General features: G+C 48.8%; 1 protein-coding gene across 2 annotated transcripts in view; it reads right to left on the reverse strand.

The window, feature by feature from the left end:
* Window positions 1-27,819, reverse strand: part of LMBR1 (limb development membrane protein 1) — an 824,544-nt gene that overhangs the window by 38,418 nt on the left and 758,307 nt on the right. For both annotated transcript variants that reach the window (XM_078663261.1, XM_078663260.1), the window contains one exon: window positions 2,860-3,021. In XM_078663261.1, coding sequence (XP_078519387.1) covers window positions 2,860-3,021 — 162 coding nt within the window. The remainder of the gene's footprint in view (window positions 1-2,859; window positions 3,022-27,819) is intronic.

Below are 27,819 nucleotides of genomic sequence, written 5' to 3' on the forward strand. Positions count from 1 at the left end.
GCTGAGGGATGAGCCCGGGGGGATGCCGCAGATGATGTCGGTGGCGTCTGATCTGAAGGGTGGGAGGCGGCCGCTCTGCGTTCTGCTGGAAAGGCAGGACGTGGTCCAGTCAAGGGCCTTCTCCTGGATTCCGGCTTCTCGGAGGCGTGTCTTTAGAGTGCAATGGCAGACCGTGTCGAAGGCGGCCGACAGGTCCAGGAGGATGAGGGTTGATGTTTTGCCGTTGTCTAGTTGGCACCTGATGTAGTCTGTGACGGTGATGAGGGCTGTCTCGGTGCTGTGGTTTCATCTGAATACTGACTGGGATGGGTCCAAGATGTTGCTGTCTTCCAGGTGGCGGGTCAATTGCCTGTTGACGATTTTCTCAATGACCTTTGCCGGGAAAGGGAGCAGGGAGATGGGCTGGAAGTTCTTGAGGTGCTTGGGGTCCGCCTTGGGCTTCTTGAGGAGGGCGTTGATTTCGGTGTGCTTCCAGCTTTCCGGGAATGTTGCGGTTTCGAAGGAGATGTTGATGACCTTCCGTAGTTGAGGTGTTATAGCTGCATCTGCTTTGTTGAATACGTGGTGTGGGAACGGGTCTGACGGAGATCCTGAGTGGATGGAGTTCATGACCTTGCGTGTCTCGTCGTTGTTGACGTTGGACCAGGAGGTCAGGTGGATGGCACTGGTGGTGTTCACAGGGGAGGTGGAGTCTAGCGTAGTTGGGGCGGTTGTGGTGTTGAAGCTGTTGTCGATGTCAGCGATCTTGCGGTGGAAGAAGATGGCTAATGAGTCACACAGTTCTTGTGAGGGCGGGATGTCGTTGGCGTTGGCACTGGGGTTGGAGAGTTCCTTTACGATGCTGAAGAGTTCTTTGCTGTCGTGTGCGTTGTTGTCTAAGGAGTCTTTAAAGGAGGATCTCTTGGCTAAACTGATTAGGTGGTGGTGTCTGCGGGTGGCGTCCTTGTGGGCTGCGTGGTTGTCAGGTGTGCGCTCGTGGAGCCATTTTTTCTCCCGTTTCCGGCATGCGCATTTGGAGGTCTGGAGCTCGTCGGTGAACCAGGTGGCTCTCTTGCTGGCGTGGCTGTTGGAGGGTTTCTTGAGTGGGGCGAGGGTGTTGGCGCAGTCGTTGATCCACTGTCTGAGGTTGCGGGCTGCAGCGTCTGGGTTGGTGGGGGTAGTTGGGTGGGTTCTGGGCGAGGGTGGTGATCAACCGGTCTTCGGTGACTTTGCTCCAGCAGCGGCGAGGCAGCTGTTGCGTGCGGTGGTGCGTGGTTGGTTTCTTGAAGGTGAAATGGATGCAGCGGTGGCCGGTCCAGTGGAGTTCGGTGGTGTGGTCGAGTTGTTTGAGGCCGAGGTTGGCGATCAGGGTGGCGGAGTTGGCGTTGTTGTAGTTCTCGAGGTGGAAGTTCAGGTCCCCGAGGAGGATGAAGTCCGTGGAGGCGAGCGCGTGGGTGCTGGCGAGGTCGGCGATGGAGTCGCTGAACTGAGCCCGGGGTCCGGTGGGTCTGTAGAGGAGTGTTCCTCTGAGGGTGGTGTTGGGGTCGGAAGTGCAGGTGGTCGGCGGTGTTGAGGGTGTCGTCTGCGTGGGTAGCGACCTTGAGGGTTGACTTGTGGACGATGGCTATTCCTCCTCCAATTTCGTTGGCGCGATCCCTGCGGGTGATCTTGTAGCCGTCCGGGATGGCTATGGCGATGTCCGGCATCGAGGAGTCGTTCCACCAGGTCTCGGTCAGAAAGGCCACGTCCGGGGTGGAGGTATCGAGCATTTCCCAGAGCTCGACTGCGTGTTTGCGTGCGGAGCGGGTGTTGAGGAGTATGCAGCGGAGGTGGTTGGGTCCAGTCCTTGGAGGTTTGGTGGTTCTGTCGCAGGTGAAGCGGCAGGTGCAGCAGGAGAAGGGTCCGTGGGTCTGTTTCGGGGCTGCCTGGAACCAGGTGTGGTTTCGGCCGGTGTTGAGTGCGTGGAGGCTGCTGGGGTCGTAGTGGAGTCTGGTGTCGTGGTGTTCGCGGGGTCCAGGGGTTCTGGCACTGGTCGCGGTCCAGGCGCGGACGGGCGCAGACGGCTTGCCTTAGGCACGCCAGCGGCGCACCCGCTGCGCGGCCGCACAGCTGCCGCCATTTAAAGGGGAGCTGGGAGGGAGGAGCAGCTGGGAAGCGGGAGGCAGGGGCAAGCGAATGGGCGCGGGCCGCAGGGGCAGCAGCGGCGGGAAGTGGGCACGGGGGGGGGGGGGGCGAGGAAAGATAGCGCCCTGGGATGGGCAGCAAGAGACCAGGGATGCGGGCACAGGCGCAGGTGGAGCTGCAGCGGGGGGGGGGGGGGGGCGACCTACCTGGAAGGTCAAGGGTCGCTCCTTCTACCTTCCGCTTTTGCGGCTCCTCTAGCTCGCTCTCCCAAAAAGAAGATTTCTTTGAATTGACTTCTTGAAATTTAAAATGTTTCCTACTTTGTGTATGCTGTACAGTGCAGCACACGTACAAAGTCGGAAAAGAGAAATAAATGCATTTCTCCTTGATAGCGCCTATTTCTAAAGGGTGTTATTATTTGATGCAAAACCCGTTTTTTTGTTTTTAATACATATGGTTGTGCTTCAAAAACCATGGGTGGTTGCACAGGAACGCCTATAACACCACCCATGGAATGCCTCTCGGATGCCACGTAATGCAAAGTAGCACTAGGTATTGATTTGCGCTACTTTCAAGTGAATTCAAATTAGAAAAAAAAGATTTTGTGTCAATTAGCGTCACATTTGTGACACAAACACAGCAAACAATCTTGGTAAATATACACCTTTGGGTCCTAAAATACCAGGCAAAGACACTTTGAAAACATTTTAGAACATTTACAGTACGAAATTAGTGAGACAAACTCACAAAGCTTACCTAGTGCCTTGAAAAGCTCTTCTCGCACAGCTGAGGTAAACGTACGAACAAGACACAGTGTTGTCATGATAGCAAAGAGCAAATTATATGACAAAACTATGTAAAAATTTCCCAGCCAATTGAATCTCCCAAAATCTCCCAAGAGATCAAATCGAGTAATTCCTGGAAAAGTGAATGATAAAATGAAAACAGGCATTAAACGTTATTTGTTTAAGACAGCATATATAAACTTGCAATTTAAGGGACAACACTAATGTACATATGTTCTGGGGAAAAAAGTGAGCAGTGATACAATTGTGTAAATAAATATTAAAACCACACAAATGCTTAAACTTGACAATGCTAACTAAGCATGAAGACGTGCTGTTTATGTTGTCACTAGGGCAGATTTTCAGCTTTAACACACAACTTGCTTTCACTGGAGTAAAGACGTCAGAAGGTTGAAGAGATTCAGTGACTCAAGAGTCTTGCAATATCACTGGTCAATTGGAAATCATAAAACCTGCAACTAGAAAAAGTTCACTAAAAGATTACACCAGTTTATTTGTTGAAAGGGGTGTTTCTCAAAGTCTGAGGTCAGTGGACTAAACTCAAAATCTAAAAACCCAGAGACGTCTTCAGCTGGGAGTGGAGAGGTGCTGGGGAATAAATAGCACCGAAACCGGTCATGCCTTTTTGCTTAGGTTGGGCTACAGTAGCAATATCTTGCACTATCCAAACTCAAATGAATTCTTCATTCTGCTGCACAGCCAGAGAAGTTACTTACCTTCGGTAACAACTTATCTGGTAGAGACATGATCTAGCCGCAGATTCCTTACCTTTGAACTTCAAGGCGATAGGCTGGATCTGCAAGATTTTTGATAGCAATACCCCTGCGCGCTGATAGGTGGCGTCGGTCGACTCCGAGCGACGTTGTACGCATTGAGATTGTCGCCGTTGTGACATCCGCGTCATCTAAATAGGCGCCACCTCGGCATGCTCACGTCAGTACTTTTTACAACTTTCCTTGCCAGAAGTGTGGAGCCATGAAGGGACTGACCATGGTGTGCCGAATAAACCAGGGCCCCGAAGGGGAAACAGCCCTGACACTAAACCAATCCGCAGTGTGGGGAGGATGGGTGGGTCTGTAACGAATCTCCTGCTAAATCATGTCTCTACCAGATAAGGTGCTATGGAAGGTAAGTAACTTGTCAATCTGATAGAGACATCTAGCCGCAGAACCTTTACCTTTGAAAAGATACCCAAGCAATAAAATCCCTGGAATAGGGACTGTGGAAAGGTTTTTAGACCAAGAAGTCCTGTGAGATACAGCCGCCAAAGAGGCCCTCCCTGCGGACAATAGAATCCAGGCAGTAGTGTTTGGCAAATGTGTGCAGAGATGCCTACGTGGCTACTTGGCAGATGTCAGACACTGGTTCACCACCGTGAAGAGCCATGGTGGCTGCTTTTGCCCTGGTAGAATGGGCCCTAGGCCTTCAGGAGGTTGTTTCTTTACCAGCGCATAGCATCTTTATGCAAAGGATGACCAAGCGTGAAAGGGTCTTCTTCTGAACTGCCCGTCCCTTCTTTGCTCCAATATACCCTACAAAGAGTTGGTTGTATACCCGGAACTCTTTAGTACGATCAAGGTAGAACAATAACTCTCTTTTTGGGTGCAAACGACAGAGATGCTCTTCTTCCTTGGAAGAATGCGGAGGTGCATAGAAAGTGGGCAGAGTAACAGATTGAGCCAGATGGAACGGTGTTACTATCTTAGGCAGAAAAGATGCCCTAGTGCGTAGCACTACTCTGGCCAGAAAGACAGTCAGGTAGGAGGCTGAGATGACAGTGTCTGTAGTTTGCTCACCTTCCTGGCAGAAGTTATAATTACTAAAAAGGCTGTTTTGAAGGTGAGTAGCCAGAGGAGGCAATTGTGCAGAGGTTTAAATGGTGCACACATCAAAATGGTAAGGACCAAATTAAGGTCCCACTGGGGCATAATAAAAGGCGAAGGGGGAAACATAAGGATAAGTCCCTTCAAAAATCTTTGTACAAGAGGTGATTTGAAAAGAGACGGCTGATCCGGCAGCCAAAGAAAAGCAGACAGGGCCGAAAGGTATCCCTTCAGAGAACATCTGACAGTGAAGCAGACAACGGGTCTACAGACCATTCTGTACAGTATTTACAAACTTTTTGCCATCGGCAGGCGTATACCGACTTCGTGGAGGAATGCCTGGCTGCTAGAATAACCTCACAGACTTCGGCAGGAAGGTCAAAAGCTGTCAACTGTCGCCACTCAATCTCCACTTAAGGAGGCTGACAGTGGACAGGTTTGAGTGGAAGACCCTCCCCTGCTGCTGCGACAGAAGATTCTCCCGAAGAGGCAGCCTGACCGGAGGATCAATGCTCATTCGGAGAAGATTGAGATAACAGACTCTCCGTGCCCAGTCCAGAGCCATGAAGTTGACTTGGGCCTGGTCGCTCCTGATTTTCTTGAGCACTCTGGGCAAGAGTGGTATGGGTGGAAAGGCATATAGGAGGCCTGTGCACCACTTGTGATGAAAAGCGGCAAATAGCGAGAGCTGCCTTGGAAACTCCAGCGCACAAAACTGCTGACATTGTGCATTCTCTTCGGCGTCGAATAGATCTAACCAAGGCTCTCCCCAATGTTGAAAGAGACCTTGCACCACCTCCAGATGGAGACGTCTCATGGTCTGCAAGGCAGCAACGGCTGAGTTTGTCCGCTCTGGCGTTCAGAGAACCGGCATATGTTGACCCAACAAGAAAATGCCCTGTTGTTCCTGCCAAACCCAGAGACGCAGAGCTTTACGAAAAGGGGTCCATGACACCACTTCGCCCTGTTTGTTGCAGTGCCACATGGTGGTAGTGTTGTCGGGGAACACCTGAACTAGCCTTCCTTTGAGAGATGGTAAAAAGGCTTTCAGTGCCAACTGGATCGCACTAAGCTCCAACAGGTTGATATGGAGCTTGGATTCCGCAGATCTTCAGCTCTCCCAGATGGCCGCCCCATCCTATAAGGGAGGCACCAGTCACTACTGTGAGATATGGGTGGGGAAGAGAGAGGGGTATGCCTCTGGCCCAATCGCAGTTTGTCAGCCACCACTGCAAGTCGCCGTTCCCTTCGATGTCTGGACTAGGTCAGTGAGATTTCCCCAATGCTGTGCCCACTGGAACTTCGGGTCCCACTGCAGAGCCGGCCTGTGCCATCTGACATGGTCCACTAGCAAGATGCAGAAGGCCATGCGGTCCAACAGCCTCGGAGTAATTTTCACTGAAACCCAGAATAGAGGCTGAATCATCAGTATTATAGCCTGAATATCATGGACTCGACACTCAGGGGGATTAGCACGAAACTGCACAGTGTCCACAATTGCTCCAATGAAAGGGAACATCTGAGAGGGAGTCAGGTTTGACTTTGGCATGTCTGATAGTAAACCCCCAGCAAATGCAGGAGGTTCGCCGTAGTCTGGAGGTGGGAGATGACTGCTTGGGACGAGCCCGCCTGTCGCCGAGATGGGGAAGACTGGGACCCCGGATCTCTGCAGTTGGGCTGTGGCCACCGCCATCACCTTGGTGAACATCCGAGGAGCTCTGGTGAGGCCAAAGTGGAGCATGGTAAACTGAAAGTGCTCATGGCCCACAGTAAACTGCGGATAGCGACGATGGGCTGGCAGAACGGGAATGTGGAAATAGGCGTCTTGCAAGTCCAGTACTACCATCCAGTCTATCCGGTATAGGGCAGAGAGGACGTGAGCAAGAATGAGCACCTTGAATTTCTCCATTTTGAGGATGTAGTTGAGGGCCCAAAAGTCTAGGATAGGACAAAGGTCTTGGTCCTTCTTTGGAACCAGAAAATAGGGGGAATAGAAACCACAGCCTATTTCTGGCTGGGAACCCTCTCTATAGGTCCCTTGGCCAAGAGAGTCTGGACTTCCTCACAGGGTAAGATATGCCGTCAGCCGATCATAAGTTGGAGGCATGGAGGGATTAGTAGTCTTGAAGGGGAGGGAGTAGCCCCTTCGGACTATTTGCAGCACCCAACTGTCCAAGGTGATATTTCGCCAGTAGTGTATGTGATGGCCTATCCTGCCACCAACTGGGTTTCCATGATCCGGAAGGATCGGACTAGGAAGGTTTTGTGGCAGAGAAGGGGGTTGTGACTTCACCCGACTTCTGGCCACCATACCCATGGGGCTGAGATGAACCGCGCCCACTGCCCCACAGAGGTTGTTGGACTTGTGGGGTCCTCAGGCTGGAATAAGGTTGGCACGGTTGGAAGCCCCTTCCATAGTCAGAGAAGGGGCAAACAGACCAGGATGAGGTGGAGAGGTCCAGGGACTTGGCCGTAGCCCGCTAGTCCTTTAAGTGCTCAAGCGCTGCATCTGCCTGGTCTCTGAAGAGACTGGATGCATCAGAGGGCATGTCCATAAGATTAGCCTGGACATCCCCCAAAAAGCCTGACGTCATCAGCCAGGGGTGGTGCCTAACGGCCACCGTCAAGGACATCGCTCTGCCTAGTGAGCCTGTAGTGTCTAAGCCCCATCATATGGCAAACTTTGCTGCATCTCCCCCATCTGAAATAGCTTGGGAAAGGAGAGCCCGATCCTAGTCCGAGACTCTGGGCTGTATTTGCACAAATGTATCCCATAGAAAATGGGAGTGAAGGCACAAGAAGCATGCAGTGTTAACCGACTGCAATGCTAGGCTGTTGGAAGAGAAGATCTCCTTACCGAAGCTATCCAGCATTTTTTGATTCCCTGACCAGAGGTGTGGAAGGAAACGCGCCGTGGGAACTAGTCACTTGGTACATTAAGCTTTTAGGGGTGGGTAGAGAGGAAAGCTGAGTCGCTCTGTGCAGGTTGGTGGCAGTGGGCAATGGTTCTATTCACAGGAGACCCTGTGCTGGGCATGGACCAGGTGCCCAGTAGAAAATCTGTCAAGGTCTCGTTGAAAGGCAGCAAGGGTTTCAAAAAGGAGACACCAGGCTGCAGGACCTCTGTCAGGACTTTAGTCTTGACTGCCACTGTAGGAAGCTTCAGGTCCAAGATCTTAGCAGCCCTAGGCACCACCATTGTGAATTTAGTTCTCTCCTCCGTAGCCAGGTTAGGGGGAGACAGCATTCCAGAATCTGGGGAGGTGTCCAGGATGCTGGCATCACCAAGGTCCTCATACCCGTCCAGGTCTTGATACCATTGCAGAATTTCTAAGGGATCCTGCTGCCCCTCCCAATCTTCATCATCCCTGCCTAAACCTTCAGAATAGGGCAGGCTGAACGGCATGGGCTCGTACAGCTCATTCGGGGATGTCTCTGCGTCAGTAGATGCCAAACCAGCTCTGTGTAGTCTGGAATGACGATGGGTGAGGCACAGTCAAAGGCAATGTGGAGGGCCTTGACATTGGACGCGGAGCCGGGGAAGGTCGCAAAGGTTCGACCGGCATTGGTCTGGATCCAGGATCAGATCCAAGAGGAGGCTGTGTCACTGGGGCCAGAGCTGCCTGCGCAGAACCTATGGGATCTCCTTGAGATGAACCTGCAGGGCCCGAAGGTGCGCCGGCAGGGTCAGGCTGCCTAAATAAATTATTTTTAAATTATTTTAATTGGAAGGGTGTCACACCCCCGGCCCCGGAAAAGGAGGGAAACGCGCAATCGACCCAGACTCCCACTCTGTGGAGTGGGGCCTTGAACACCGAGGCTCCTCCATCCTGTCATGCGATGGATGGGTGGGGGGGCATGGGGGGAGTCAAAGCGCGCTTTGACTTCTTGTGTTTTTTATGGTGGTTCTTACCTGACCGCGATGACTTTGAGGAAAAAGACTCCAACCCCCCAGAGTGGTGCTCGGACCTTCCTCTCCACCGGGAGTGATTTCGATGAGGTGACCTCCGTGGTACCGGACCGCAATCAGCTTTAGGGACAGCTCCTTCAAACCCTTTGGCGCCATGGCCCAGCAATCGGAGTATGATTTCGGGTCGTGGTCGCGATCCATGTACCAGAGAAACACCAAATGGAGGTCCGTGAACGACATTGTGCGGTCAAAGTCGTCGCATGGCTTGTACCCGGAGGTCTTCTTACTAGACATACCTAGCACACCAAAAGGAGCCAATGAAAAGTAAAAAAAAAAGTCTGTCAAAAAGTGACAGGGGGTAGCACTCTTCGACGGATCTGCACTGGCTGGTGCGGAAAGAAAAGAAATTACGTCAGCGCACAAGGGTGGCGCCTCTATAGACCTGGAAGTCAAGATGACCCAGACACCTACGTTGCCACTCGGGCTCGACCAACGCCACCTATTGGCATGCAGGGGTACTGCTATCAAAAATCTTCTGTATCCAGCCTGATGCCTGGTAGTTCAAAGGTAAGGAATCTGCAGCTAGAAGTCTTTATTAGATGATTAAAGGGTCCTACAAATGTTAGCAAATATTCACATGTTATTTCTGAGCCACACTAGTTGACTCAGTAACACCACATTGACTTATAGCTCTGCTGTATACCATTCAAGCAATTTGTCACTTATATGGCCACTGAGAAGGATTGCTGGAGGACCTAAGATTATTCACTGCAAGAATGTTCTTTGACTGACAATGTCTCATTTTTATCAGTGATAAGCCTTCTCTGCATTTGTCGATGAAATGGATATCGACTTCATTGATTTAATCCAACTCCATTGCGCCTTGAAAGCCTACTTTTTTGACTAGCCTGTTTCGAATTGTTGAGTTTTTTAAGTTTCTTTTCGTGCTATATCATCAAATCTGTTTATATTCTGCTTATTTGTTTCATTATTTTTACAATGTTGTCTCTTGATTTTCTTGGGTAATTATGTTATTTGATCTGTGCACGTACTTTAACACACTGAAAGTGCTCAACTTAAATGTATTCACTTGCACTCACTAACTATATTTCTTTCTTTGTTCAAATCACTTAATTTCACACTGGATTTTTTGTTTTGTGTTTTATAAAGCATCCTAACAAGTGAAACAATCTATCAGTTTGTACTTTAAAGAAGAAGCAAACAGTTTTTTCCTTTGGAAATCCTCGCACTGGTTTTGCCTACGCTGACTATGTTTTTGGGGTCTTTATTACCCACTTTTTTGCTTTATAAATGATATAGTGGGTTATAGAGTAATTTGGGGAGCAATGGCTTGTATGAGATCATCAGTAACGTCATCAATGTGGTCATTTAACATGTCATGAGTGATATAATATGTGCATTCATAATTAATGAATGGCGGGGGCTTAAGTTAGTTACTTCACTTAACTATAACTGACGATTGTCAGTATTGTTGTTTTTTAAACATTACTTTTAAATCATTTCAACACCTAGCTAAAACATTACTTTAATCTTAGGTTATTCAGTAAATTTCTAGGTTTTTGTTAAAATAAGCTAAGATCTTATTACCACACTGAAAAAAATAAAGGTGACAGTGACGTTATAGTTAGGCTCAGATTTCATTCGTAAAAAAATAATGAAATTCAGCATTTATATTTACCTGAACTAACTATAACGTACGCCCCCACAATACACTGCATATGATCTCACATATTACATCACTGATGAAATGGTCAGTGATATTACTGATGACATCTACACAATCAGGCACACCCACTCATACCCCCATAGAACCATTCACACATCCACTCACAAACCCATCCACAGACTTATTATATAGCATCTACACACCCACTCACTGATTCATAGGCCTACACACACATCCACTCACTCTCCCATAGTCACTAATACACCCATTGATCTATCCACTCATACACCCATATGCATTCCCGGAGTCAGACACCCATACAGCTACTCACTCACATATAGAGTTACACATACACACACTTACTCATACAGATATTAACACATGCTCACTCACCTAACCAGCAACAGGAAGCACACACTCACCCATACAGTCACTCATACCTCATCACTCGCCTATACTGCCTTTTTTCAATGGGTGAGGGGGCCGCGGTCCCCCTCCCCAGGCCAATTTCAGGCTGGGACTCCATCGTCGAGGCACTATATATATATATAGCTCCTACTGGCGGTCGCCAGTAGGTAGTTATAGTTAGGATTGGCTACCATAGGAAATCCGCAACATTCTATTGAGAATAACTCTGGCGCCGGTTGAGGAATTTGTGTGTAATTTTCCAAAATTTTGGCCCGCTCCGCTCCTTCCCTGGAAGTTTCGGGGGGGATTCGTGGAGTGGGGGCTGAGAAAAAAGGGGGGTCCCAAAACGTGTTTTCCCCATGTTCATTTCCATAGGACGGTCTGACAAGTCTACAGCCCGAACAGCTGAACGGAATTACGCCAAACTTGGTAGAATTGTAGGGACTGGTACGCAGATGTGCCTTTGCTATATTTGGTGAAAATTGCTCCAGTGGTTTTTTTGAAAATTAACTTCAAAAACACATATATATCTATAGGCGCGCTCCGAGCGCTCACCGGTACGCATACCGGCGGGAGCGGAAAGCTGATTGGCTGTCGGGTGTCTGTTAACATTCTAAACAGTCCGGAGAGTCCGCCATCTTGTGTCTCGGTAGAATCGAGACACAAGAGGTGAAAAAGAAAGGGGGATATAATTAAAAGGGGGCAGAGTAGACACATCCTGACCCCCTAGGTTTTCTGAGGGGGGCCTAGAAGGACCATGAAGGGCAAAAAAACTTTTTTTATTTTTTTTATTTTCGCGGGGTAAGCGCTGGGTGCGTTCCCAGGTGCGCGCTCTGGTATGCGCACCCTGAGCGCACCACAGGGAAAAACAGTGTAAAAAATTATAGTAAAAAAATAATTTAGAGTGCTTAGAGGTAGGGTAGCTCTGAAAAGAGCTGTTGTGTTATGTGGGTGTTTTTTGTACCTACAAGTAGGTACCAATGCAGAGTCTTATATTCAAGAGGAAAACTCTATTCCCCTCATCTGTAAAATGCACACCATCTCTCCTATAGATGTCTTGCATGTTGTAACGCAAGTTGTTGTGGTAAATGGAACCCATACCATAGTCTCTGAGGACAGCAGAAACAGATTTATTCACATGTTTCCTTGCTTTCTCAATCTGTGGACAAAATTAGTTGGACCAGTTCCATTTTTGCCTTTGGCATATATTAGAAAATACCAAGGCAGTTTTTGGAAAAAGTGACATCAATTGCCCAAAGATGTCCTTTAAAAGCATTTCCAGACCTACCCCAGTCAAAGTGCCCAGGTCATTGCCACCACAGTGCACAATTATGAGGTCAGGGTGTGGTAGACGCATAAAGGATTTTACCAATGGTATCAATTGGTGACTTCTCAATCCTCTCTGTCCAATCCATACAATGTCCACATTTGGTAAATCAAGGTTGTAAATACCTCTGTTAGCTGCGTATTTTTGACTCCAGTGGACAAAGCTATGACCCACAAACCAGACTTTTGGCATCTTGACGGTAGATGTGCTTGTATTCAGATGAGTTGTGGAAATGAAATGGCAGTTTGAAAGTAGGAGTTATGTAAAAAAGTGGTTGAGATTCAGTGCACTTGAAAAACAAAAAGTGATTGGTGCTTTCTTAACATTCTGCACTGAAAACTAGGGTGCATGCTTTTGTTTTTTGAAAGAAGTCATTTCAATGGTTGAGGAAAAGTAATTTCAAGAAACATTGCACATGATTAGCTTGTACATTGAGTGGTCAAACACCCTTGCTGCTTTTTTTTGCAACATAGTATGATGAACTTCTGAACTGTGTGCTGGGTGAGGAGGGAGTTACCATGGTAACAGGGGAATGAGCACTGGGGGGATGGGTGAATGTTATGTGACTTTCAAAGTGTTCAAAAGTACAAGCAATTAAAATGTGCAGTTTCTTATTCCACTTCATTAACTCCTTCTCCTTCTGTCCTCTTACTTCTACACTCCCATTCCTTCATTCTCTCTGTTAGCCTCATTCTCTCCGTCCCCTTAGTCTCTCACTCCTTTTCTATCATGCTCACTCCCTATAACTCAGCCATACTCCTACACTCACCTTCTTTCAGACCTTTTCCTTTACTTTCCTTCCTCTGTCTTCCCATCCTTCGCTCCTTCACTCTTTTCCCTTCCCTTACTCCCCTTACTCCATTTCAGTAACTCCTTCTCTCAATCCCTCTGTCCTCTAACTTACTCACTCCCTTTCTCTCACTCTCTCACTGTTACCCCCATTCTCTGTCCTCTTAGTCTCTCACTCCTCTTCTATCACACTCACTCCCTATAACTGAGCCATACTCCCACACTCACCTTCTTTCAGACCTTCTGCTTTATTTTCTTTCCTCTCTCTTCCCTTCCTTCACTCCTTCACTGCTTTCCCTTCCCTTACTCTCCTTACTCCACTTCACTAATTCTTTTTCTTACTCCCTCTGTCCTCTTACTTCTACACTCCCCTTACCTCATTCTCTGTCTGTTAGCCTCATTCTCTCCGTACCTTTAGTCTCTCACTCCTCTTCTGTCACGCTCACTCCCTATAACTGAGCCATACTCCCACACTCACCTTCTTTGAAACCTTCTCCTTTACTTCCCTTACTCTCTTCCCATCCTTTGCTCCTTCACTCTTTTCCCTTCTCTTACTCTCCTTACTCCACTTCACTAACTCCTTCTCTTAGTCCCTCTGTCCTCTTAGTTCTACACTCCCCTTCCCTCTTTCTCTCTCTGTTAGCCTCATTCTCTCTGACCCCTTAGTCTGTCACTCCTCTTCTATCACGCTCACTCCCTATAACACAGCCACACTCTCTCACTTATGTTTCTTTCCTCCCTCACTCAGGGCCTCATTTATGAAAAATGACGCATCGCTGCGTGAAAGCAGCGATGCGTCACTTCTTAGTGCGCTCTCCTTAAGACATTCCTGATGTGTCATATTTAATGTATGACGCATCATGTCGCAAGGAGTTACAGATACGTCAGTATTTCTGACGTATCTGTAAGCGCAAAAGTGACGCATTGCTGGAGTGTGTCACAAAAGTGACGCAACTCCAGCAATGCATCCTTTCACATGGGGCAAGCCCCATGTGAAAGGGCCTGCGTCAGTCTTACGCCTACTGTGAGGCAGGCGCAAGATTTTGTCGCAACGGCGTCCTAAAAATGACGCCGTGAAATCTCAAAGATTTCACTGCGTCACTTCTACGACCCTTCCTTGCGTCAATACGCCCCCTTTGCATACATTATACCTGGCGCAGGTATAATGTGGCGCAGGGGTTTACAAAGTGACACATTACCTAGATGCGTCACTTTGTAAATATGACTCAACAAGGCGCTTTTTTTACACCACTGGTGCGTCACAAAACGTGACGCACCGGCGGCGTAAAAGTGACGCATGCCTTCTACTCTCACTTTTTCTTTCACTTTCTCTATCTCTTCACTCCCTTACTCACCTTGTCTCACACTCACTTGCCTTTATGCAGTTTGTATCTCCACTCTTTCCTAAACATCACTGCTCTTTTCTTACCCTTCCACACCCCCGTTCCTTTACTACATTTTCTTCACTTATCCTCATTCCCCATGTTCACTCTCCTTCTCCTCACTCTCCTTCCCCACACTCACCTTCTTTCAGTCCCCCTTACTTCACTTCCCTTCCCCTGTCGTCCCTTTCTTTGCTTTCTCACTCATTTTCCTATCCTCTCTCACTGCACTCTACTTCAGTTACTCTTTTTCATTTTTTTAAGAATACAGCTCTTTTTTGAGAATTGGAGGTAGTTCTGAAAAGTACTTTTTTTTCTTCTTTTTTCTTTTCTTTCAACAAAAACAAAAACAGGTAATGGCAAACTGCTCAACAGGAGCAAAAAAAAATAATCAAGATTCGGGCTGGGGACGGCAGCGGTGGTTCTCCAATGCTCATAATACTTTGTTCCCCGTAACAAAGTAGAGTATCACAATGTTTGCATTTGAGTGAGGCCTCATTAAAAACAGGCTGAATATTTGGGATCAGCTGCTCTGGTCGCCCCCTCACCGATGCAGTTGTTCCTCCAGTTGAAGTAGAGGCACCATCCCGTGGAGCCTCTCGTGCCAGAGCCCTGACACTCTCCCGGGCATAGTTCTGGGGGTGCCTCCTCTGGACGTGTCAAATCATAGTAGAATTACCAAAACTGTACTTCCTTCTGGGGTCTCCTCGGGAAAGTACAGTATGGCAGATCTTAGACTCCACCTTTGGAGCATTTACTTTTTTTTGTCCCTCAGGTATATCAAAAAATTTCCAAATGAAATGTTCTTTCACCTTCGGCTGAGGAGGCTCTTCATCTATGAAACCATCTGACTCCTCACTGCTGCTGGATGCTCTGGCAGCCATTCTATCCACAGATTGTTAGCACAGAAAAAAAAGAGGTCTTGCTCTCACCAAAGTGAAAGAAGAAGTGAAGGAAAAGGGTGGGGTTTTCATTCTTTGGAAAAAAAAAATCTGTTCGCAACCAATGAAAATTTTTATTTTAAGGTCACATGACTTGACACGCTTACGCTACGCGCACCGGAACGCTTCCGGGGGCGCCTCTGCGGCGCGAACGTAGGCGCTTCCGCGGCGCGCCTGAGTGTCGTTTTGGTAGCTTTACAGAAATGCAAAATCATTTTCATTCGGAAAATCAAAATTACTGCTTTATAAGTATGGTACAGAATGTCTTGCATTATTATTTAGTTTTCATACATATTTTTTTTTACGAACGCAGAAATAGCGCTCTCGGGAGAGATTACCGGTGCGCGCACCCTGAGCTCTCCAAGTCAAAATGATACGGGTAAGCTTACCGGTGCGCGCACCCTGAGCGCACCAGGAAAAAATGATAAAAAAAATATATATATATACATTGAACAAATAATTAAAAAAATAAAATAAATAAATATTTAATAGTTGTAAAAAACAGCAAAAAAAAATCGTAGGTTAGAAAGTCGATATACAAAGGAATTAGCTTTTTAAAAAACTATGAAATTCACTGAAAAAACCATAGGTTGCACAAACGTTATAGTTAGGAATTAGCATTTAAAAAACCTTTGAAATTCACTGAAAAAACCATAGGTTTCACACCAGTTATAGTTAGCTGAACATTTTACTCATACAAAACCATTGAAATTCCCACATTATAGTTAGTTGGACTCACTATAACTCGCGCGCCCGCAATCCACTGCTGATGATGTCACATATTATTACATCATTCATGACATGGTCAGTGACATCACTGATGACATCACTGATGGCATCTCAAATGACATCACTGATGACATCTCAAATGACATCACTGATGACATCACTGATGACATCATCCATGTGATAATACGATGCACCTCCTCACACTCTAATCTAACCTTTGATACACCCAGTGTTAAATACAAACTACCATTCCTGAAACCATTGACACACCAATACCAGTAACTACATACGCACTCACTGATTTCAAGGTCTACACACACATCCACTCATTCACCCATACAGTCACTCATACATATAGTCACTCATCAATAGAACACTATCATATCCACTCATACACCTATACAGACACTCACACGCTGACACTCATCCACAGAGTTACTCACACACCTAGTCAGTTATGCAAAGCATCAATCACACTCCCATTTCCTCAACTACACAGTTTTACACACTAAACGTTACTAATTCAAACATATACTAACACATACTTACTCTCTTTTACAATCACTGATACAAGTACACATTGATCCATACAGTCACTTACGCAATTACAGGCTCTCATGTATAGTCATTTATATATGCCAACTCTCACATGCACTGTGTTTTACATATGTACTTACTTGGACATGGAGCACTGAGATAGCCATTCACTCACCAACACACCCATGCACACAGTCAACCACCCATACAGCTCTTTCCAAATGCACTCTGGAACCCATATACCAAGTGAATCAACTGCTCACACATATATGCACAGAGTCACACACCTCCCAGCCACCCACACACACACTCACCCTCACATACAAATATTTGGGCAACCAATCAATAACCCATATAACCACTCATTTAGCTACTGATCAACACATGCAGCAGCTTACACAACAACAGACATACTGATGCACACATTCAGACAGTTTAGTTACTAACCAATGCATTCAGTAAGACACATTTAATCACTCACTCATACAGTCAGTCATGCACCTACTAAATCCTTCATCCAGACACTGATACATACACTCATTCTTCAATATATAGAACATATTTTTACTTTTCAGAAACACACATTCACTGGATGATGTCATCAGTGATGTCATCAGTGATGCCATTTGAGATATCAGTGATGTCATCAGTGATGTCACTGACCATGTCATGAATGATGTAATATGTGACATCATCAGCAGTGGATTGCGGGCGCGCGAGTTATAGTGAGTCCAACTAACTATAACGTGGGAATTTCAATGGTTTTGCATGAGTAAAATGTTCAGCTAACTATAACTGGTGTGAAGCCTATGTTTTTTCAGTGAATATATATATATATATATATATATATATATATATATATATATATATATATATATATATATATATATATATATATATATATATATATATATATATATTAATAGGGGGGCCGAGTGTCCCCCCTACTCTGGCTGATTTTGGCCCAGATTACCCCATCCCCGGCCTTTCCTTTTTTTAAATAAAATGTAAAGGAAGGGGGGCAGAGTAGCCCTCCACAAGGGCCATTTTCAGGCACGGGGACCCCATTCCCCAGGGCCTGCCCCTTTTAATATTCAACTTTTGAAGAAAATAATAGGTAGGAGGGCTACGACGCCCCATCCCGGGTCAACTTCAGCACCGAGGACCCCATCCACTGGGCCCTAGGGTAAATCCTGTAGAGATTGCCGCTTCTTTTCCACTTTCAGGATGCAGGATTTACCCTAGGACCCATATCTATGCTTAGCCTGAAACTTTGGACGACTATTCGGAGTATCTTACTATGAATTACTTGCCTTGAAAAAGCCTTGGCCAGCAGGCCTCGGGGCGAAACATGTGTCTGCTGTGTCTTGTTCGTAGTCCTCATCCATACTCCAGAGGATGAATAAGCTATAGGAATTAATAACCCTTGGTCTTGTTATATATACTACCAACTGTAATTCTGGGATTACTACAACACTGAGATTAGAGTGAATTCTGAAGGCACCATACCCTTTCACTTTATGAACAATTGTCTTTTTCTGGTGGCTTGTGGGTGAAAAGCACAAGTTACTACTTGTGTAACGATATATCTGTAAGAGACATTAGTTAGTATTAGATTCCTTACCTTAGAATATCCCCAGGCGTCAGACTGGATCCGGAAATTTTTGCGTAGCAGTACCCTTGCGCGTCGGTAGGTGTCGTCTGCGGCTCCGCGTCCGTCGTGGGCATCGTGGGCGCCGTGATGACGTCGTCGGAGTACTTAAACGCCGCTTCTGCGTGCTGACGTCACTTCTTAGACACAGCTTTTCCGCGCCAGAAGCGCTGAGCCATGTTAAAAACCAACACTGGTGCCATTGAAACTAGGGCCCTGAAAGGGGGGTAACCCTAACCCTAGATATCGGTTCGCAGAACGGGGAGGATGGGTGGGTCGGTAAGGAATCTAATACTAACTAATGTCTCTTACAGATATATCGTTACACAAGTAGTAACTTGCGCATCTGAAAGAGACACGTTAGTATTAGATTCCTTACCTTAGAATAGATACCCCAGCAATACCAACCCCGGTGGTGGGTCTGCGAACCAATAATCACACCAGAAAGTCCTGGAGGACAGACCGGCCAAAGAAGCCATCCCTCCGGACTTGGCTGTCCAGGTAGTAGTGTCGTGCAAACGTGTGCAGCGATGCCCACGTAGCTGCCTGACAGATGTCTTGTAAGGGCACTCCCCGGCCCAGGGCAGTTGTAGTCGCCGTGGCTCGGGTAGAATGAGCCCGCAATCCAAAAGGGGGCTCCTTTCTAGCCAAGGAGTAACATGCGTGGATACACAAGATGATCCACCGGGAGATGGTCCTCCTGTGCACCGCTTTCCCCTTCTTAGCGCCCACGTAACCAACAAAGAGTTGGTCATCCACCCGGAACTGGCGTGTGCGATCCAAGTAGAATGAGAGCGCACGTTTTGGGTCCAGACGGTGTAGCCGCTCTTCCTCTTTAGAGGGATGCGGTGGCGGGAAGAAGGTTGGCAAGGTGATAGACTGCCCGATGTGGAAGGCCGTGACAACCTTGGGCAGGAAAGATGGCTTAGTGCGCAACACCACTTTGTCCGGATAGACAGAAAGGAAAGGTGGAGTACAAGAAAGGGTCTGGAGCTCACTCACTCTCCTGGCAGAGGTGATGACAACCAGGAAAGCAGTCTTCAGAGTAAGAAGGCGGAGAGGACAGTTGTGAAGTGGCTCAAAGGGAGCGCACATCAGAAACGTAAGAACCAGGTTCAAGTCCCACTGAGGCATCACAAACGGAACAGGTGGGAACGTGTGTGTGATGCCCTTAAGAAATCTATTCACAATAGGGGACTTGAGCAAAGAAGGTTGATCAGGCAGCCTCAGAAAGGCTGAAAGGGCAGAAAGGTAGCCCTTGATAGTGCCCAGAGCAGAGCCCTGCTGGGCAAGAGAAAGAAGGAAGAGGAGAACCTCAGAAAGAGGGGCAGAGAGAGGATCCACAGCCTTTGCTGTGCAACATGCCACAAATCTGTTCCACCTGCAGGCGTATACCGACTTTGTGGAGGGACGCCTGGCTGCCAGAATAATAGTACAGACTTCAGGAGGCAAGTCAAATGGCCTCAACTGTCGCCGCTCAATCTCCAAGCATGGAGGTGGAGACTGCACCGGTTCGGGTGGAGGACCGTCCCCTGCTGCTGCGACAGAAGGTCCTCCCAAAGAGGCAGACGAACCGGGGGATCGACATACTGAGTAGCTCTGGATACCAGTACCTTCGTGCCCAGTCCGGAGCCACAAGGATGACTTGGGCCCGGTCGCGCTTGATCTTCTTCAGCACTCTGGGCAGAAGTGGTATAGGCGGAAAGGCATATAACAGACCGCAACTGCACTCGCGACGAAAAGCGTCTCCGAGCGAGTGCCGCCTTGGAAATTCCAACGCGCAGAACTGATGACATTGCGCGTTCTCTTCGGTGGCGAATAGATCTAACCAAGGCTCTCCCCATTGCTGAAAGAGGCCTTGCGCCACGTCCGAGTTCAGACGCCATTCGTGATCCATCATGCACCGACGGCTGAGCTCGTCCGCCCTGGCGTTCAGAGAACCTGCCAGGTGTTGAGCCACCAGGGTCACGCCCTGGCGTTCCAGCCATTGCCAGAGGCGCAGAGCCTCCTGGCATAGGGTCCACGACCCCACCCCGCCCTGTTTGTTGCAGTACCACATGGCGGTGGTGTTGTCCTTGAACACCTGCACTACACTCCCCCGGACAGAGGGGAGGAATGCCTTCAGTGCTAGACGAATCGCCCGCAACTCCAACAGGTTGATGTGGAGCCGGGCCTCCGCCGGAGACCAGAGGCCTCTGATCTCCGCCTCTCCCATGTGGCCTTCCCAGCCCTGGAGGGACGCGTCCGTCACAACTACGTGCTCCGGTTGGGGAAGGGAGAGGGATCTGCCGCTGACCCAATCGCGGTCCGTGAGCCACCACTGCAGCTGTCTCGCAGTGCCCTCCGAGATCAAGACGTGGTCGGACAGGTTGCCCTGATGATGGGCCCACTGAAACTTCAGGTCCCACTGCGGAGCCCGCATCCGCCACCTGGCGTGATGCACCAGTAGGATGCAGGAGGCCTTCAGCCCCAGTAACCGCAGCGTCAACCTGACCGAGACGCGGGATAACGGCTGAAAGATGGGAATCAGAGCCTGAATATCCAGGACCCGCTGTTCGGGTGGATAAACTCGAAACCGCGCCGAGTCGAGAACCGCTCCGATGAAGAGGAGCTTTTGAGAGGGGCACAGGTGTGACTTCGGCACATTGATGGAGAACCCCAGCTGGTGCAGGAGATCTGCCGTAGTCTGGAGGTGGCTGACGACTGTCTGGGGTGAGCCCGCCTTCAACAACCAGTCGTCGAGGTAGGGGAAGACTGAAACCCCTAACCTGCGCAGATGAGCTGCGACCACCGCCATCACCTTTGTGAACACCCGTGGGGCGCTGGTAAGGCCGAAGGGGAGCACGGTATACTGAAAGTGCTCGTGGCCAACCGTGAACCGCAGGTAGCGCCGGTGGGCCGGCAGGACGGGGACGTGGAAATAAGCGTCCTGCAAGTCCAACGCTACCATCCAGTCTCCTGGGTCCAGGGCAGCTAAGACCTGAGCCAGTGTCAGCATTTTGAACTTCTCCTTCCGGAGGAAGCCGTTGACGTTCCGTAGGTCCAAGATAGGGCGTAGGCCCCCTTTGCCCTTCTTGGGTACCAGAAAGTAGTGGGAGTAGAAACCACACCCTACTTCTGGCCCAGGAACGCACTCTATGGCCCCCTTGGCCAAGAGGGCCGTAACTTCCTCCTGCAGAAGTCGCAAATGATCCCCCGATACACGGTGGTTCTGCGGTGGCATGGCTGGAGGAGTCGCCTCGAAGGGGAGGGAGTAGCCCCTGCGGACGATCTGCAGCACCCACCTGTCCGATGTGACGGTGCGCCAGTGGAGGAGGTGATGGCGAACCCTGCCCCCCACTGGCGTCACATGGGCCTGAAAGCACGGACTAGGAGGGTTTTGAGGCCGATGCTGCAGGGGAAGGTGTGGACTGACCTCGCCGTTGTCCCCGACCGCCCCCACGGCGGTTTCCACGGCCGCCACCGCGTTGGGTATTACCCTGCGGAGCATGGCTGGCAGCACGTGTGGGTACACCCCTTCCGTGGCCACGAAAGGAATGAAAGGCAGCCGATTGCTGGCGCGGGGCCGAGAGGCCCAAGGACTTGGCCGTAGCCCTGGAGTCCTTAAAGCGCTCAAGCGCATGGTCTGCCTTGTCGCCAAAAAGGCGACGGCCATCAAACGGCATGTCCATCAGAGTGTTTTGGACATCGGCCGAAAAGTTGTCGGACCTCAACCAGGCGTGACGTCTGACCGCCACTGTCGTTGCCATCGCTCTACCTAGTGATTCGGTGGTATCCAGCCCACACTGTATAGAATATTTGGCGGCATCCCGGCCCTCCACAAGGGCTTGGCCGAGTTTGGCCCGTACCTCCAACGGACACTCTGGCAGCACTTCCGCAACCGTATCCCACAGGGAGTGGGTGTAACGGCCCAAGAGGCACGCGGTGTTGGAAGACCCCAGTCCCAGACTAAGGGATGAGAAGATCTTTTTACCATACTGCTCATACCTCTTGGATTTCCTGTCCGGCGGAGCGACGGGAACGCGGTCTGGGAAGTGGAGGCCTGGATAACCAGGCTCTCTGGGGTGGGGTGGGTGGACAGGAAACATGAGTCGCCCGGGGCCGGGCGGTGGCGTCTGGCCACGTTCCTATCTACGGGGGAACCCGTAGCGGGCTTGGACCAAGTGCCCAAAAGAACGTCGGATAAGGCCTCATTAAACGGCAGCAGAGACTCGGCCGAGCATGACTGCGGCTTAAGGACCTCGGTGAGGAGGTTAGTCCTCACCGCCGCAACGGGGAGCTCAAGGCCCAAGGCCTTGACCGCCCTCATCAACACCACACTATAGGTTGCCCCCTCCTCCGTAGGCACGGTAGGAGGCGAGACAAAGCCAGTGTCAGGCGAAGTGTCTATACCACTGGCCTCCCCAAGTTTCTCTGCCCAGTCCTCTTGAGACTGGCATTCACGTGCCAGAGGGTCCTCAGACCCCTCCCAAATCCCCTAATCACCCATCTCCTGGTATTCAGGGTTAGGAAAAGATGGGGCCGGTTCATGGAAAACGAATTCTCCGAACGGCGTCTGAAGCGGCGCAGCACCGGTGCCGGAACCGGATCGAGGCAGGCGTCGGGGACGGCGCCGCCCGAGGACGGCGCCGGGGGTGACACCTGAGGGGTCGGCGCCGGGGAGGTCGTCAAATCCACCGGCGACGACCCGGATCCGGTACTGGATCCAGTGGGGCCCGAAGGCGCCGGTCCTGAAGGCGCCGGCGGCGTCGGAGCCGGAGCACCCGACGGCGTCGGGGCCGAAGCCCCCGACCTGCTAGGGCCCCCAGACGGGACCGCTGGGCCCGAAGGCACCACGGAGCCCGTCGGAGGAGAGAGGGACCTCATGGCCATGAGGAACCGCTCGATCTCCTCCGGCGTCGCATTAGGCCCAGGGACCGTAGGGTATGAAGCCGGACGCGGCGTCTGCGACTCCGACGGAGCCGCGGGGGCGGTGCCACCTGAAACCCCCGGCCGCGTCGCGCGAGCGTCGGGGGGAGTCGGAAGAGCGATGACATCTGACTTCTTGTGCTTACCTGACGACTTCGACCCTGATGAGTGATGTCGACTCCCGGAGCTATGATGGCTCCGCTCCCGCGACCGGTCCCTCGACCTCCATCCGGACCGGGACCTCTCTTGGCGCGGGGCCGACTGCCGGAGTTCGAGTCGCTTATGGGACCGCTCCCGTCTAGCTTTCGAAGTCAGGGCCCGGCAGTCGGAACAGGCCTTGTCGTCGTGGTCGACGCCGAGACAGTGGCGACACCGACGGTGAAGGTCCGTGACCGACATCAGTCGGTCGCAATCGTCACAGGGCTTAAAACCAGGCATCCCTACCGGCACCATATCGGAGTCGAAGACTCGAAAAGGGAGATCAAAAAGATCAAAAGAGTTAGTCGAAAAGTGACCAAGGTACCACTTTTTCCGGATCAGCGCTGCTGGCGCGGAAAAAAGAAGAACTGACGTCAGCAGGCGGAGGCGGCGTCTAAGTACTCCGACGACGTCATCACGGCGCCCACGACGGACGCGGAGCCGCAGACGACGCCTACCGACGCGCAAGGGTACTGCTATGCAAAAATTTCCGGATCCTTTCTGACGCCTGGGGATATTCTAAGGTATGGAATCTAATACTAACGTGTCTCTTTCAGATCCACAGATTAGGGTGTGCCGATTACAATAACTGGGTCTTGTCAAGTTGTGCGTGAACCCTGGTAGCACCCTCCTCTCACTCATGAACCTAGTTAGGATCATGTTTACATAGGAAAAGTATTTTTGGGTGCTTATAACTTTGGCACCATTGCACAAATCATCACGAAACTCCCAAATCGGTTCAGTAGTTTGAGATATTCAGGCTCTATAACTTTGCAAATTTCACGCAATGGAGGATCCGCCGGCAGCCAGATGGCAAGATGAGATCCGATTGCCTGCCACCACATCAACAGCGATGGGGCAACAGCCATAGTAGGACTTGGGGAATGAGTCCCCTTCCTCAAAAATTAAAAAAACTAAAAAACAACATACAGGAGGGTAAGGTAGGGATACATATTCTCGCCCTAAGCCTGTTAGAGTCAGTTAAAGAGGAAACCTCACAACGTGAAAAGCAAATTTTTAAAAGAAATTTACCGCAAATTCATGGTGGATCCACGCTTAAAATTAACAAACTCCCTGGGGTGGGTCAGGGACAGTGGGGGCTGTGCATAGAATTTAAGAGGGAAGGGGGCATGCAGCCCACTTCTCTTAAACTCCCTAGGCCCCCATCTCCAAGGGCAGACTGTTAAAGGGGTATATTTGACTTACTTAAAATAAAACCCTTTATACTGTTACACATAGTCAGATGTGTGTGCCAGCAAGGGGTTGGGGATAGAGCCCTGCGCCCAACTCCCCACTGTGCTGTGCTGGTTGACCACAAGCAAGGGTTTGGACCCAGGGCCTGGCCATAGGCCAAGACATCCGCCAAAGGCAATGAGCAGCAAGGGGTTGACTAACAGCAAATGGGTTGGATGCAGGGCAAGGCTGTACTGAACTTACACTCCAAATGGTTGCCAGATACAAGAAATGTAATAGCAAGTATATCCACATTCATGGCTACTCACCATTTAAACACCCTACTGCACCAGCTAAAACTTAAAAAAAGATTTTGTAGATTGGGGTGGGCTTGAAAGCTCTTCCACTCAGGGCTATGACTAGATTTCTCCTGATGAGGGGTCAGTGCCAAAGTCCATTAACTGACAATGATTAACACGCTGGTAACATGCCCAAGGCAGAGTATTTTGGCTCCACTGTTCCAAGTCAGGCACCAAGACTTGTACGTTCACACCAAAGTCTTTAACTTCACTCACCTATCCAATGGCGGTAAACATTTTTTGCTAATTTCTATCCTTTTAGCTGGATTACAGTCTGGTAACCTATGATCTCCAGGATTGTATGATATAAAATCGTTTTCTCCTGTAAGTCCCCCAAAGTGCTTTCAGGCTACCATATGATAAATAGTATGAATTACTTCACAAAACAGAGAGAAATCAGCATTTATGGAAACTTGTGCCAGGTAACGAGTGAGTGGGGCACTAACATGTCTATGGCCAACTTCACTGATGTGCGAATTAAGGAACTCCGAGTCCTATTTGTAGCAAACTGCGATGTGCGTTCTCACGTGTGAAAGCAGTAGAAGCTTCTGAAGACCCTGTATATCTGCAATGAGCTTCACATACTCGGGACAGTCAATGTCAGACATCCTTGGTTTTGTTGATCACATACATAGAGATGAGACAAGATGGGGAAACCAAAATCGAACTCTCACACAACAGATGGCAAGTAAACTCCATGTTTTGCAGTCCTTCCTGCTTCCATGGAACACTGCTAAAGGTTTTGTGGAGATGTGCATGTTTGCAAAAGAAAGCGGTACTGTCTCTAATCTGTTAAAGCTGATTCCCTAAAGAACAGCCCGCGATCAGGGAGTAAAATTAGCAAAACCTCTGCAGATGCCAATGCCCAGTTGTAATAAGTAACAGAGTAGGATCATGCCCTATAGCTAAGGCACTTTTAAGCCATGAGAAATGCCACTGTTTTTCTGATGTTGTACAAGCATAAGGCTATGTCTTAACTATTGTGGAGTGGTGTTGCTCACTGGTTAGAGGCGGCAGACCCGGAAGCAGAGGACGGCCCGGGACCAGAGTTCAATTCCCGACGCGGCAGGGTCGTGGACCAGGGTCAGCGGACTCGATAATTCTCGCCTCGGCGCCTACTCTAACCAGGGATCACACTCGGCAACTCTGGGCATTAGCTTGCCTCATCTCCACAACGGCCCCCCACAAACGCCGGGGATGCCTGGTTTCACCTTGGAGATACCCAGTAGGGACCATCTCACAGGGAAAGCCAGGATGGGTTCCCCAGCGGTCTATAGTGCAGAGATACTCCTTCGGGAGTCGATTCTAGCGCTTTAGAAACCCACAGTTAATCATCTATGTTGCTTAGACCAGGTATCCCTCAGTAAGCCAAAAGATAATAGGGCTTAGAATTTATCATTTTTCAGATGTAAAATCGAAAAAGTGTATTAAGGTATTTTGGCGTGTAAATTGTATGAATCTCGATATGAGGAACACTGCTACCCTTTATTGTACGTGATAATTACATTATACGTACTTACAAAGTACAGTCTATGAAAACTAAAATTAAGTTCTAGAGACAAAACCTTTAAGATTAGGAAGCAACCCAGTAGGCACCGATATGACAGACATGTCGCCTGTCATTTTATGATAATGAAACAACTGCACTTATACGGCAACGTACCAACAATGAAATAAGCAATGGATGTACAGGATACTTTACCCTAGAGTAACCTGGGAGGTTGGCAAGAAAAGCAAGCTATTGTAGGAATGACTATTTGATAATTTACGGGGACACTGCGATTCTTCTAATGTGGAGTGGTAGTTTTGCAAGAATTCACTAGATCAAACATTCTGGAGCTTTTGGTAGTTAATCCCGATGAGCAAACATTACCAAAGAAAAGTTCTTTGTCAGGCAGCTGTTCTCATGGGCTACAGAAAAATACCTGACACGTTCTCTATTTGCTTGTGGGGAAGCCTTGTTTTTACAGTTTTCCATTTATTATCACATCTACAAAGTAGACGGCCTTCTGGAAAATCGTTTTTAGGTGTGTCGAGTAATTCTTCAGGTAAAATACTATTTGGGAGGACGTTTGAAGTTGCACATAAAAGGAGGAAAACAAGGTAAACGAAATGTCATAGCCTGCAAACTTTATAAAGGTTTGAAGACAAAAAAGTTTTTAAATGTCTGATATCACATGACAGCGCTAGGTGGATTGTATTTTTGCATCTGATTAGCAAATCAAAGCCTTGGATTCTAAAGGCTAAAACGTGAGAATTACTTTATAAATCCCAAATTTGCTGCTCCCATCATGGTAGAATTGAGCAGTGTATTATTCGCCAACTGAGCTTTTTTTTAATAGCGAGATAAAAACCTATGAATCCGTTTAACGTATGCATTCTTTTCATCCATTGACTGCCAGTGGGCATAACATACAGCGCGACGCATGTTGATATTTTGTAAAGCGCCACATGAGTCACTGTACTCTAATGCACTGCATTAATCCTGTTTGGACAGCTGTGTCTGGGCGATTGTTCCCTCAATTTGTATTGTTCAATCGTCCTTTTTTCTCGAGGTTTACTCTCTCATTTATCTCTATGGCAAACTATTCAGGAATTTCATTTGCAGATCTAAAAAAAAAAAAGCGGTGTTTCCTGCTGCCTGTAACAACCACAGGAGCACAGCGGGCAGTTCCCCCTGCTTATAATCAGTGTATAACTACTGCCGACTGTCACCAACAATGCTACCCGCAGCATCCTTCCACAGAAGCTTCAGAGAAGAAACGTGAGCAAGGGGCTTAGCTGCCACGAATTCAAAATAAGATCCATGTTGCTGTTTTAAAGCCATGTAGAAATGGTACGTAATCCATTTTGGCTACGCTTTGCTGCCAAACACAGAAGTCGTGCAGCCTCCTGCAACACGTTTTAGCTGCAACATGTACAACACTAAAGTATTGTTTTAAACTCGAAAATGCAATATTTTGATTTAAGAGGTCAGGCTTAATTAACTAAAACAAACACCCTGACAGTGCACAGAAACAACATCTGATAGTGCAGGTAGTAAAGTGCATGTGTTGCCGCCACAACGACTCCTCCATTTGCTTTTTTT

This window comes from Lissotriton helveticus, chromosome 10 (genome assembly GCF_964261635.1).
Source record: "Lissotriton helveticus chromosome 10, aLisHel1.1, whole genome shotgun sequence".
NCBI classification, from domain to species: domain Eukaryota; kingdom Metazoa; phylum Chordata; class Amphibia; order Caudata; family Salamandridae; genus Lissotriton; species Lissotriton helveticus.